The 14020-nt window shown below is 52.4% G+C and overlaps 1 protein-coding gene across 1 annotated transcript in view; it reads left to right on the forward strand.

The window, feature by feature from the left end:
- sdccag8 (SHH signaling and ciliogenesis regulator sdccag8) overlaps positions 1-14020 on the forward strand; it is a 28316-nt gene that overhangs the window by 398 nt on the left and 13898 nt on the right. The window contains exons 2-13 of the mRNA XM_062464075.1: positions 24-173; positions 349-428; positions 779-892; positions 1091-1216; positions 1310-1405; positions 1580-1644; positions 1805-1996; positions 2115-2253; positions 2344-2496; positions 2601-2735; positions 3121-3237; positions 3601-3743. Coding sequence (XP_062320059.1) covers positions 24-173; positions 349-428; positions 779-892; positions 1091-1216; positions 1310-1405; positions 1580-1644; positions 1805-1996; positions 2115-2253; positions 2344-2496; positions 2601-2735; positions 3121-3237; positions 3601-3743 — 1510 coding nt within the window. The remainder of the gene's footprint in view (positions 1-23; positions 174-348; positions 429-778; positions 893-1090; positions 1217-1309; positions 1406-1579; positions 1645-1804; positions 1997-2114; positions 2254-2343; positions 2497-2600; positions 2736-3120; positions 3238-3600; positions 3744-14020) is intronic.

A 14020-nucleotide genomic window follows, 5' to 3' on the forward strand; every position in this document is an offset into this window, starting at 1 on the left:
AACGTTTGAATTCTGTGTTTCAGAGCGGGCAAACCGCAGCATCCAGCAGCTCAGAGGTGTCCTGGCGGAGCGGAATTCGGATGGAGAGCTTGTGGAGGGAAGGGGTAGCCACTCTCCTGGCAGCCCGGGCGGGGAGGAATCATCCTGGACCCAGCGTCAGCAGAGTGAAGCTGGTAGGTAACAACAAAGACTCTGGGAGGTGACAAGCAGGAACCTTCTATTGAGTCCCATATATCGGAATGCTCTTGGCTCTAGGCTACTCAAGAAGAGTTATTAAATGTTGATATAGATGATCCGTTGATCCCACTCTATGGTATACATGCTAAAATGAGAATATTTGTCTTTCAGTCAATCAGCTGAGGTCTCTCCTGCAGAAGCAACAACGAGCATCATCCCCTCTCACTCCCTCCAAGACAAGATCTTCCAAGGTACTGAGACTCTAGTCTCTCTAGGCTATGCAGATACTATCCAGGAAGTTCAGTATACTATTTATTAATTTAAGTTACTGATGAAAAACAATGCTTTACAGAATGTGAGCAGTTTTGTGATTTTACAAACCGGTAGAATGACCATTCACAGAGGTTGAGTGGTGTACAGGGTTTGTTTTTGCAAAACACAATTTAGTTTATTTGGTTACCTCGAATAATTGGCAGTATACTTGACTACCATAACAGGCATTACTAGCAGTCCTACTACTATGAACATAATCAGTAATAGATCTCCACCCCAGTGATTCTGATGGGACCTGTCTCTGAGTCTTTGTGTGTTGTCCAATCAGGGACTTCAAGATGAAGCAGCCTCCAGCCTACCTAGCGTTCAGGACCTCGTCCCAATTATCCACAACCAATCAGAATACATCCAGCACCTGGAGGCAGAGGTCAAGTTCTGCAAGGTTAGTCCTGATTGGCTGCTCCTAGCAACGCCTGTTAATAAAGGAGCACATGAATGTATTGATGGTTTACACACAATAAACAATGATTGAAAAACAAGCAATGAAGACATACCAATTCGCCATGAAATATTCAAATGAAATGCAGAACCTGCAGCTGTGTTTTTTGGTGTGAGTGAACCATCTCTGCTTCACCTATAGGAGGAGCTGGTGAGCATGAAGCAGAGGATCAGGGTGGTGGTGGTGGAAAACGAGAAACTTCAGGGAGAACTCAAGTCCAAGATGGTGGAGGAGACCCTGAAAGACTACACTCTCCTCGATGCAACGGTACAGTATACTGCTGTCTCAGAAGCAAGCTCTGTCAGTAGCAAGTCATCCTTCCAGTAAAGAGGCTGATAAGATCCTGTCCACCCCCCTCAGGTGACTGAACCTCCCCCCCCAGCCCCCCTCAGACCGGGAGCCCCCAGCATTCACAGCCCTGGGCGTTCTGAAGACCACCACTGGAGGAGAGAGCTGGTACTGATGACATCTGCTGCTGCTTTCCCTGAGCCTCTCCACCTCATGTGTCACCTCGAAGCTTCTTGTCAGTCTTGTGATCTGTAGCACCTCTCAGCCGTTTGGGGTAGCTGTTGAGCTGGTGTGGGCGTGCCCGTCCATTAAGCTGTCTCATGTGCAGTGTGTGTGTTGCAGGAGCAGCTGAAGGTGCTGTATCAAGCCCAGACAGACACTCTGGAAGCCCAGATCACATCTCTGAGGTAAGCTTCGTCTGCGCAGCTCTGTTGCCACAGAGACGCGACACAAAGCTGATCTCAAGAACTGGTTGTGCTCAGGTGTCTCAAATCTTTGACTTTGTCTCTCTGCATGTCTACCTGCCTGTCTGACTGCCTAGTCTGTCTGTATGCCCTGACCCACCAGGAAGGAGCTGGCCAGCTGTCAGAAGGAGTGTGAAGAGGTCAAAGGTCGCCTAAGGCATAAAGAGGCCGCGGCAGCGTCACGCGGTGCCCAGCCCACCGTGGGCGGCCTGTGTCTCAAGTGTGCCCAGCACGAGGCTGTGCTCGCAGAGACCCACTCCAACATGCACGTCCAGGCCATAGACAGGCTCACCAAGTACACATTTCTCTTCACACAGATACATTTGAATGAAAGACTTATGTTATGTATACTTTACATAATATTTGACAGACCCCTGTGCGTGTGTGTGTGTGTGTGCGCTCTGACCTGCCAGAGAGAGGGATGAGCTCATGGCAGTGCTGTGCTCTGTGAGGGTCAGCCAGAGCGAGACCCAGCAGAGAGAGTGGTCATCCTACCAGCAGGTCAAACAGGCCGTCGAGATGGCGGAGGAGGCAAACCTGGAGAAGACTAGGGTGACTCTCACTACACTCATACAAATACAGCTCTTAGTAACGGAGTGTGGAGCATCAATTGACTGTGTGTGTGTGTGTGTGTGTGTGTAGGCAGCTGTGCAGTGTGAGCAGTTGGCCAGGGAGCTGTCGAGGCAGAGGGAGAGGCTGGAGAAGGAGTTGGCCGGCCAGCAGCAGAAGCTCTCAGAGGCCAGAGAGGAGGCTCGGAGCGAAGCCCGCAAGGAGAAGGACGAGCTGGCCCAGACAGTAAGCAGCTGGAGCCCTGACTACCCTAACCCTGCCGCACTTTCAAAAGCCAGACATTCTGTTCATCCCCAAACGTCTTGTGTGTGGCGTTGTCTGTCCTGCAGGTGGCGGGTCTTTCCCAGCGTGTCGCAGAACTGCAGGGTCAGCTGGACAAGGAGGGCAGAGAGGGGGCCTCGCTCACCGCTCAGCTGGACGAGGCTCTACGTAAACTCACCGCTCAGGAGCAGGACAGCAGCGAGGTGTGTGTACCCTCAGCACACGCGTATGTGTGCTTGGACTAGTAGCAGGACGCAATGTGCTACTTCACCCCTTCACCCTTATTCACCCTTTTTTACTGTAACTGTTCCATGGCTGCAGTAATCCCATGTAACCACTGGGTGGCACCAACGCCTTGTCAATGTCTGTGTTTTGTTTTGTGTGGCGTGTATTTTACTCAGAACTGACCCGATCATCTATTTTTGCTTATATTTACTATATTTAAATAATCTATAATCACATATTCTCATCGAGACAGTGATACATTTATCAAAATACATAAATCTTCTGAAAAGTCTGGAATTTGGAGTGGCCTTAATTTTCCTGAGTGCAGACTTGAAAGTCATGGTTGTCCCACTCCTTCCTCAGGTGTGCGGGGAGCTGAGGTACCAGCTGAGTCAGGCCCAGCTGAGGAGAGAGGAGGCGGAGAGAGGGCTCAGAGAGACCTCCTCCAAGACCTCCAGACAGGTGGAGCTGTCTGGACAGGTGAGAACGTCCACAGCAGCAGGAGACAGGGTGAACACCAGGAAACCACATTGGAAGACGGGACAGACAGCACAACATGTCTTTCGATGCAGCACAGAACGCGTTCTGACATGCTGTTCTGTGGTAGACGGTTACTTGTTACTGCTGGACTCCTATTGCTGAACAGCTCATTTGTAACTACAATTACAATTCATCATTTGTAGCAATAATTACCTCAAGATTCATTTAAACGCAACACATATATTCTCTAATGTTAGTACCATCAAAATTCTTTCACTCCGACTGGGCCGTAACAGAGAAGACACAAGATGTAGCGTTGTATAAGCCTCTCCCTCCCTCCTTCCTCCTCTCTCGGCGGGACAGGAAGTAGAACGCCTGGGTCAGGAGCTGATTGGCTGCCGGCAGCGATTGGAGGCAATCCAGAGGGAAGCTAGCCAATCCCAGGCCGAGGTTCTGAGCCTGATGGAGCAGCTGGGACAGGCCCGCCACCAACTGCACCTCACCAGGTAACAGCTAATCCTATTAGACATGCCACAGCAGCGCCCGCACCCCACCCTCCCAGCCCCGCCCCCTCCGCTGTGCCCACCAGTGCCCGTGCCAGCCCCACTGCCCAGCACCCAACCCGGTGCCCAGCCCTGGACCAACTGGACCTCACCAGGTACCACTAATCCTGTTACACATGCCAGAGCACTACCCACAGCCCCTCCCCGCCACATGCCCAGGCCCGTTCCGCTCTGCCACACCGAATTCGGCGACCCTCCGGCCCCCTCTGGCCAGCACGCCCAGCCCAGCCTTGCCCAGCACCCATAATCCTATTAGACATGCGACAGCACCACCTTTCTCCCCGTGCCCAGCGCCCTGCCGCTCTACCCCGTCCACTGTCGCCCCCTCCCTGCGAGTGCCAGCCTCTAGGCCGCCGCCCAGCTCACCCTCTGTAGGTTCCCCCCCTAATCCTCCCCCCTGCTCAGCCGTGCCAGGGCGGAGGCCCCCAGGACCCTCAGCCCCAGCCTCAGCCCCAGCCTCAGCCCCAGCCTCAGCCCCAGCCTCAGCCCCAGCCTCAGCCCCAGCCTCAGCCCCAGCCTCAGCCCCGCACATTCTGGTGTGTAGACAGAATGTCAGCTCTGTTCACAAAGGACAGGACGGTGCCTCGGCCTTTCTGTCGCCATTTTCCTCTCCCGTCCTCTCACCTCAGCTGGGCTCTCGTCTCCCTTGCCCTCTCCTCTTCTTTCTTTTCTTGTCTTCCCCTTCCCTCTCCTCTCTTCCCCTCCCCTCCCAACTTCACCCCTCTCATCCCCCCCCTCTTCTCTCCCCCTCTCATCCCACCCTCTTCTCCCCCCCTCTTCTCTCCTCCCCTCTCCCCCCCCCCTCTTCTCCCCCCCTCTTCTCTCCTCCCCTCTCATCCTCCCCTCTCATCTCCCCCGCTTCTCTCCTCCCCTCTCCTTTACAGCGGCAGATTGGTCCTGCTGGCTCCTGCCTGTGCCTTGTGCCCTGTACTTCTCATGGCGGGCAGTACTGGCACCCGTCACCTCTCTCCCCCCCCCCCCCCCTCCCCATGTCACCCCTCCACCCCCATCTCACCCCTCTCTCACCTCTCTGTCCCACCTCCCCCCCCTCCCCTGTACGCTGGTGTGCCTCTGCCAGCCGCTCTGGGCAGTGTCTCGGCTCCCGCCCCCGGCCGAAGTGTCAGAGACAGGCACAGATGTGCCCTGGTGCCACGCGGAGCAGTCGAAGCAGCGGGCAGGCTGGCAGGCTGGCAGGCTGGCACAGTTGCAGGGCTACTGCTGATCTCCCCCCTCCCTCCTCTCCCCTCTCCCCCTGCTGTATGCTGCTGCTTCTGCTCTGATCTGTGTTTAACTGAGTTAGAGTGTAATCTGGACAGCTGTGGAGAAGGACATGCTAACACCAGCGCTACATGCTGCTGGGCTGATAGGTGGCTAGCGGGCTTGAGGCTAGGCTAGCCGTAACACCCGCCTGGCAATCGTTACGCTAAGCTACTTAAGGTGCACTTAATTTAGTCATGGTAGGGAGACGCATAGCTCCTGACTTTGTGAACACTCCACACCTCGAGCATTTGAAATCATTTAAAGGTACACGTGTTTGTGTGCTGGCTCTCTGTCTGAGGGGCTGACCAGTGTGGGCCTTGGCAGAGCGGCCGTTTTTGTGTGCGTGTGAAAATGTGTGTGTAGCGTTTAATGTGTTTAACACTCAGGCAGGTTGGAGGGCCAGCTATGGAGTACAGATGCAGCTGACATCTGGTCGTGGTTGAAATCTTCCTTCAGGCCAAGCTGAAGGACGCACACACACAGACCCGCACGCACACACACACACTGCACGCCCGTTGTCGTGCTTGAAGCCGAACTAACATCCTCTATGTGATATAGAGCGTGTTTCAGTCCAGACTGCAGCCCCCCTCGGGGGGCACGTTCTCCAGCGCCCCCGCTGTTCACTCCGGGCGTTGCGGGGTCTTTGTAGCGGCGTGGCCCGTGTGTGTCTCTTCCAGAGAGAGAGAGAGAGAGAGAGAGAGAGAGAGAGAGAGAGAGAGAGAGAGAGAGAGGCACACAGCCGTGTGAGCCGGCTTCTGATGACCAGCTTTGATTCGGGTCCTTTCTACTGGGTTCATCTCGCAGCACCGCGGATCACAGCAGCCCCGCTTCAGATGCTTTCCGAGGGACATGAAGCACTCGGTGCCTTGCGTTTGATATTTAGGAACCTCTCCCCCAAATCACACACACACAGAAAGACACACATACAAAGAAACCAACACACTCACACACACACACACACACACACACACAAACACACACGACGTGCCCCCAGGCCCCATGGCGGCTGGTGCAGAGCAGGGCCCCCCGTCCTGGCACTCCAGGATTGGATCATCAGCCAGCTGTGCGGCGGGCAGACCAGGATCTGGCCTAATCCTCGCCACTCTGTTCTCCTTCCTCCCGACGCCGCTCAGCCCGGGCTTTAGACCGTTTGTTTGTTTGTTTGTTTGTTGTTTGTTTGCTCCCGTCTTTTGTCCCCCCCCCCCCTCCTCCCCGTTCTGCTCGGGGGAGCCCGCAGGACGCCACCAAAACACGCTGGAAAACCACGCGGCAGAACTTTTCTCAGCGTCGCGCCAGATCCGCCTGACCTGCGACGAGCAGCGGGCGGGTGGATCTGACCGCATGTGTGCGCGCGTGCGGTTTGGACGGCACCCCGTCTACGCTGGCGCCGACTCTCTGCTCGGTTCATCCTCATCAAATCGAGCATCCATTTTAATGCCGGTGGCCTGGGAAGGAGGGGGGGGGGAGAGATGGGGGGGGGGGGGGGGGGAGAGATGGGGGGGGGGTGTTGGCGGTGAGTCTGGATGGGGGGGGGGCACTGGCAGGGCAGGCCTGGGTCAGGAGCATGAGCATCAAACTCCACAGTATTCATGATGTCACTGAGCTAACCCCCACAGCCCTCTGTCTGCCTGTCTGTCTCTGCGTGCCTGTTTGTGTTTCATTCTCCCAGCCTCTTCCTCTGTCTCTCTCTCTGTCTGTCTGACTCAGTCTGTGAGCAGGTACACAGGCTAATTTGAACTTCCCGTTTATTTCTTGAACATTGCCAATCTCTATGGCCTGTCCTAGTCCAGTCCTAGTGTCCAGTCCTAGTGTCCAGTCCTAGTGTCCAGTCCTAGTGTCCTGTCCTAGTGTCCTGTCCTAGTGTCCTGTCCTAGTGTCCTGTCCTAGTCCAGTCCTAGTCCTGTCCTAGTGTCCAGTCATAATGTCCAGTCCTTGTCCAGTCCTAGTGTCCAGTCCTAGTGTCCTGTCCTAGTGTCCTGTCCTAGTCCAGTCCTAGTCCTGTCCTAGTGTCCAGTCATAATGTCCAGTCCTTGTCCAGTCCTAGTGTCCAGTCCTAGTGTCCTGTCCTAGTGTCCTGTCCTAGTGTCCTGTCCTAGTGTCCTGTCCTAGTCCAGTCCTAGTCCAGTCCTAGTGTCCAGTCCGAGTCCAGTCAGAGTCCAGTCCGAGTCCTGTCCTAGTCCAGTCCTAGTGTGCAGTCCGAGTCCAGTCATAGTGTCCTGTCCTGACAGATTATCCTCTGTTTTAGTTCTGTTAGCAGAGGAAGCCAGCTGAGCATAGAAAACAGTCTGTCTAAAGTTGCTTTTCCACCACATAGTATCAACTCACCTCTACTTGCTTTTGGTACCAGGTTTGTATCCATGGCTGCAGATCATACCCCCTAAATGTTGCTGGTCGTCATAGCGACTCCGCATGAAACTGCCTTGACAACCACTCTCTCTCTGGATCCTTTTGTCGACAACCAGGAGGACGGAGGTGTTGCCAAAAAATACACCCAAAATGACCGCATACTGTACCAGGTACCAGCATACTGTACCAGGTACCAGCATACTGTACCAGGTACCAGCATACTGTACCTACGGTACCCGGTTTGCCCGATGTAAAACCAGTAAAGGTGAGTCGGGTGGAGCCAGTACCACACAGTGGAAAAGCACCAAGACTCAGTTCACCTTCCTGCAACCTTCCCCACCCAGACACACACAGAGACAGAGTCAGGCCAGACCTACCACTGTGCCCCGGACACCAAGTTACACATCTAGCCTCCAAATCCCATTAAATATGACACGCTCCTCTGCTCTGCCTTCAGCTTCTCTCACGCTCTCTTTTTCATTCTCTCTCTCTCCCTCCCTGGCAGTGTGTATTGTGGGGAACAGGCCCTAAGAGGGAGGGAGAGAAAGAGGGATGGAGGGAGTCTGAGAGAGGAAGAGAGAGCAAACTAGTGAGCAGATGCAGCTTCTCGCCAGAGGGAGAGAGAAATCTGTGCGCAACAAAACTGCTGCACTCCGAGTCAGTGGGAGGTGGTTGTCCAATCAGAGTGGAGATAAAAGGCTGCTGCCACGCGGGCCGCTCCTGTCAGGGTGGCAGTAATGAACTGTAGGTCTCTGCCAGCCCTTCAACACACTCACACACACGCATACACACACACACACACACGCATGCATACACTCACACACACACACACAGTTCTCAGTTTCTCTGTCTTTCTCACGCGCACACACACACACACACACCCCTGTGCCAGCCTGCTCAACCTGTCCTGCACCATAGACAGATACTCCGTAGAGCAGACATAACCTGTCAAGCACTGTATTTATTTTCTTCAACCTCTTTACCAAAACCGAACGTTGCCCCTTTCCGGTGTGCCAAGCCCAATTCAAACACGGTCCTAGTAGCTACGATGCCCGATCTAGAAGCCCTAGCTCTACACAGGCGCAGGCATCGCCCTGCCAGGTAGGTAGGAGGGAGGGCAGGAGGGGGGGGGGGGAGAGGGGGGCGGGCACGGGGAGCTGGGCGGCAGCCATGTTGCTGGGTAGCAGATGGCGTCAGGGCTGGCAGGGGAGGGGCTGCTTAGTAGAACTAATCAGACAGTTACGGATAGGGCAGCTGGGAGGGCCGCGGGCCAGCCGTGGGGGGGTGGGAGGGAGGGCGGGGGCGGGCGGGGGGGGGGGGGGGGGGGGGGGGGGCGGGCGGAGTGTCTTGATGTTGACAGTGGTGTGCCCATTGGCCCGGGAGGAGACCTTGCCGTGTTCTTCTCGCCTCCCTGTCAGAGTGCCCTCTCCCTGCCACCGTGTGCGTGCCTGTGCCCAGCCTCGGACACACACACACACACACTTCCGTGGCAAAGGCAGGCCTCTAATATTAACCTGCTCCTCAGTGTACCTGTCTCCCCTGTTTCATGTCTCAACCTGTCTCAACACTCACTCCCTCTTTCTATCTGTATCTCTGTCTGTCATTGTCTCGCTCTCTCTGTCTTTGTGTTTCTCCGTCCTTCTATTTCCTCCGCACCTGAGATGGAAACTCAAAAAAGACCTCCTGTGTGTCCTCTTGCTCTGATGGTACACACTGGAAGTCCGTGGACAACTAGAAACTCCTCTAGACATCCGGTCTTCTCTGCAGCGCTCCCCCTTTCCCCCATTCTCCTCACCCCTTCTTCCACCCCTCTATCCTCTCATCTTGCTGGGTGGGACAGGAGGGAGTGCTGAGAGACCTGAGGCTAACTGGAGACAAATCTGTCGGGTGCAACTGTTCTCACTTGGGCCAACTCTGCCCTGGGAGGGTGCCCTACTTACTGCTTCTGGAACACGCCTCACCATCCCTCCTTCTCACCATCCCTCCTTCACTCCCTCCCTCCTTCCTTTCCTCCATCCTCCCTCCTGTCCTGTGCTGGAATCATGCGTGCGGTTTTGAAGGAAAGCAAAAGAGAAAGCAAACCTCCATTTTGTGGTTTTAGTGATACCACGATTGACCTTAGGGAAGTCGTGGAATGTGTGTGTGAAGAGAGCGAGAGAAGGGCTATCTCTGACTCTGTGGCCTCCTCTGCCCCCCACACCTCCTGCTGTCTGAGTGGCAGCTGTACTGGGGTTCTCAACATTGGTCCTCTCTCACTTGGGCTGCCTCTCTCGTTTCTCTCTCTTTCTTATCTCTGTCTCTGTCTCTCTCTCTGTCTCTGACTTCTCCTCAGCCCTAGCTAGCCTGCCCGGCCAGGCCCTCCTGTGCCAGCCATGCCCTGGTACTGCAGGGGCAGTAGTGCCACTCAGAGCAGATTACTTCAGTGTTATTACTGTCACACCAGGGGGCGGAGAGGAGAGGAGGAAGGAGGTGATAGGAGAGAAGGAAAGGAGTGGGGGGAGAAAAACTATGAGAGGAGAGGAGAAGAAGGTATAGGTGAGAGGAGAGGTGGGAGTAGAGAAGAGAGGAGAGTAGGTGAGAGGAGATAAGAGGAGAGGGTGGGCAGACAGACGCAACCCCTCCTCCTCCCCTCCTCTCCTCCAGCTCTGGTTGTGTTTAAAGACCCTCTTTGTTTCCCTCCGCTGTGGCCCCAGCTTCAGTGGAGAGTGTGTGATGGCTGCCCAGTGGCACCCAGGCTGTGTTTAATGTGACAGAGTCGAGCGTGGTTGTGGTTGGCAGAGAGCTGGGGCGGGCCAGGGGGTTGGTCCCTGTGTGAGAGCACATGAGAAGGGAGTGAGGGAGGGAGGGCGTCGAGGGAGGGCGTGGAGGGAGGGCGGGGTTGCAAAGGTTGTACTCTGGCAAAAAAAACAACTCCTAGTCGACTTGTGTGTGTGTGTGCGTGTGTGTGTGCGTGTGTGTGTGTGTGACTGTCACATGACCAGGATGTGTGAACTCCAGTTCAGGTGGTGACACAGGCTGGCTCACCGTGGGAGTCAACCCTGTTTACTCCTTTTCTCTTTCTTTCCATTTCTCTCTGTTCTCGCTCTGTTCCCGTCATGCAATATTCCCTTTCTTTCCATCTCTTTTCTCAATGTATTTGCTACTGTTATCATTGTTGTTTTGTTTTTGCAATATTGTTGCTGCTTTTTCTCTCCTACAATCTGTCTTTTTCCTTCTCTCTCACCCCTATACTTCATTTATTTTTCACGATTTCTCCTCTTAACTTTCATCTTTCCTCTCCTGCTTCACCTATGCTCACACTCTAGAATTATAATAGTTTACTCTATAAATCTGTACGTTTTTTGTGGTTATCAATAATTCTGTACAAAATAATTATAAATGTCAGGTTAATACTTTCTGAATGATTTGATTAAATAGTGAACATAACATAAGTGTAGCATAAGTGTTATTCATTTGTAGTATCATATATAACATTTTACAAAGAACTGAACATTTGTATTATATAATTTATACTCTAGTTAAACTGCAATTCTCAGATGTTTAGGAAGTTATGTTCTCATTAATTTTGCTTTCCTCTTAAGCATTCTCTAAATAACATCATATATATGGCAGAGGGATGAATACAGTATGCATTACTCACTATTTATGTAAATGACAGACATCACTGGGGAAAGATTTGTGTACATTTTAGGTCAATATTGAAGCATCCATATATTTGTGCAAAGGCACAGATGTCGATACATTCATGGAGCATCTTCTCATCTAGAAGAAGATTTCCATCTGTGTTGATTAAGCAATGAACTACCCACATTAGTTTGTAAAAGTTAGAGTAGGAAGTTAGCGTCTGTATTCTCCGCTGAAGAATGTGCACTCTTAACCTGCGGGAAGTGTGCGTGCGCGTGTGTGCACATACAAGTAAAAGTGCGCATTGGTTACAAAAGGAAAATGCTCTTCTTCTTTTTTTTTTTCGGGTGTAAATTGATGCTGATTCTCCCCGTCAGTGCGGCTGACCTTGAGGGGTGCTAGTGCTCCTTGAAGAAGAAAGCAGAAGCCCGCTGTAAACAAAGTTCACTTCTGACAGATGGATTGAATGACAGAGAGGTTGCGGGCGCCAGAACGGGCCTGGCAGCGCGGCCCGCGTTCAGCGGCCGCCAACAGGAGAGGAGGTGTGAACAGGTGCGGGGCTGCTGAAGGAAGAGCCACCAGATGGAGGAAGCCACAGCCAGTTTAGTTAAAGGAAAAAGGGTGGGAGGAGAGGGGGGGGGAGGGGAGGCAGGGATGGGGGAGGGAAGAGGAGGAGGGAGGAGGGGGAGGGGCGCTCAGGGGGAGAGGGAAAGAAAACTGATGGGGGAAAAAAAGCATTGGGAGTGAAGACGAGAGCCCTCAGGATGGATGGAGGGATGGATGTTGTAGACGGAGAGCGAGTGCTCTTCGCCAGGCGAAAGAGGGCTGCTTTTGATTCGTCTATTTCCGAGAGAGTGGAGGAGGTGTTTTGGGTGGAAAGCGGGGTGCAATTGACACACATCATCCAGTAGCTGTGGGTGTGTTTGACACTTCTGTACCCACGCATTGTTGTTCACCAGTGCTTTGCTGCACAGTAGTTCTTCCATTGTTGATTTTAGTTTTAGCATTACTGTTTTAATAAAATGAATATGAATTGCATTTATAAAGGCATGAATGAGATGAAAGCTTAAGCACAGATGGAAATATGGCACATTTTTATGGCTTGATCCGGTGTGACGAGACTACTTTTGTTCGAGTATGTCGAATAGAATATTTTTCAAAAAAGGTTAGCAGATATGTGATATACAGTAAATCCCAGTGTTGAGATTACGCAGTTCTTGTTCAGTAGATAAGTTTGTAAAGTCAAATCCTGCCACTTTCAACTACATGCATCTGTAATGTTTGTTTTTAAAGCACATCCTAACACCTCTTATCATTCAAAACTGTTTTGACAGTAACTTTGTATCAGTTTATTTACTCTTAAATATATTAGTAACTTCCCCCCAGAATGAATGGTTTTGATCAAAGCTTGCCCTTCCTCTCTCTCTCTCTCTCTCTCTCTCTCTCTCTCTCTCTCTCTCTCTCTCTCTCTCTCTCTCTCTCTCTCTCTCTCTCTCTCTCTCTCTCTCTCTCTCTCTCTCTCTCTCTCTCTCTCTCTCTCTCTCTCCTCTCTCTCTCTCTCTCTCTCTCTCTCTCTCTCTCTCTCTCTCTCTCTCTCTCTCTCTCTCTCTCTCACCCTCACCCTCACCCTCACCCTCAGTAGCAGCTAAGGCTGTTAGCTCAGGCACTCCAGAGCAGAGCGTCTGACTCCTATCCACGCTGGTTGTTAGGAAGCATAGCATTTGGTCGTTCCTGGCGCTGGATCATGGAGCACCGCGGGGTGCAGCTATGGCTGCGCTCTGCTGGGCCCTGGCAGGCCAAATCAAATGGACAACAGCTTGACTAGTGCCCACTTAGGCAGGCATGAGCCCTTACTCACCACTCCAGCATCCAGCCCAGACGCCCAGCCTCCATATACAACCCAGTGGCTACCGTACCTAGCCACTACAACCCCTGTGACCTCCCTACTCTTGATAACTACTCAAGTCCCAGTAATCAAGCTATCGAGCCACAAATAAGTAACAAGCTAGAATACCCGGCTAGTACAATACCCAGGCTATCGACTCCAAACTGAGCAATTCAACTACCCCACCTACCTACCCTAACAACAGTACCTAGCTCTCAACCTAGATGCCCCCACATCAGTAATTAGCTATCCTAACTAGTTACCCTAGTAACAGTCACCAGTGTCCCCACACCTGGATATACCCAGTCAACCCCATCATCTACTGCATGATCTGCCCCTGCTCCAGCTCCTGCCCTCCAGCCTGGCTCTGGGACTGGCTGCCCAGTTCACCGCCTCAACTCTGCCCCTTACTGGCGGGTCACAAGGGCTCTGGCCGCTAACCTGCTGTACCACATCACAGCCTCTCTCAATAAATGTGAGATAGCAAAGATACATTCCTGTTAAGACTATGGATCTCGCCTTACCTGGGCCAGAGCCTTAAGATTGAGGTTTTTAATGTGCGGTCTGGACTCTATACTGACTGTGTGTGTTAGACAAGACCTCCATCTGTATGTTCCACAGGCTTTCTTATTCAGTTTGGCACCCTTTGTATTCTCCTCTGTTTTAAGTTTCACATTCCATAATTATTGAAATGACAGACTTTGTTATCATCAATCCAGGGCTAAATGTGCTTTGTATTCTGCTTTCAGTACGTGCTATGAAGGCTATTATCCCATCTCTGATGTGAAAAATAGGCGGCTTATGACTCAGATAACAATGAGAGTATATTTGATCTATATTATCCACGCGAGTACTGGCTTATCAACCGCTAATCTGTACTTACTTCTCATAAGGAGCTAATCAACAACTTTGTGCTTTCACTCTTTTCTTGTCTTCCATCCACACACACACACACACTATCTGACCACAGCTCCCCTCGTCCTTCTGTTCCGAACTCCAACTTTCCCCCCCCCCCTTTCTCCTCCTCCTCTTCCTCCTCCAACCAAACTCTCTACCCTAGCTCTCCTAGTCATCCTCCTGTGTTCTGGAACTTTCTGGCCGGCTG

Source organism: Osmerus eperlanus, chromosome 6 (assembly GCF_963692335.1).
Source record: "Osmerus eperlanus chromosome 6, fOsmEpe2.1, whole genome shotgun sequence".
NCBI classification, from domain to species: domain Eukaryota; kingdom Metazoa; phylum Chordata; class Actinopteri; order Osmeriformes; family Osmeridae; genus Osmerus; species Osmerus eperlanus.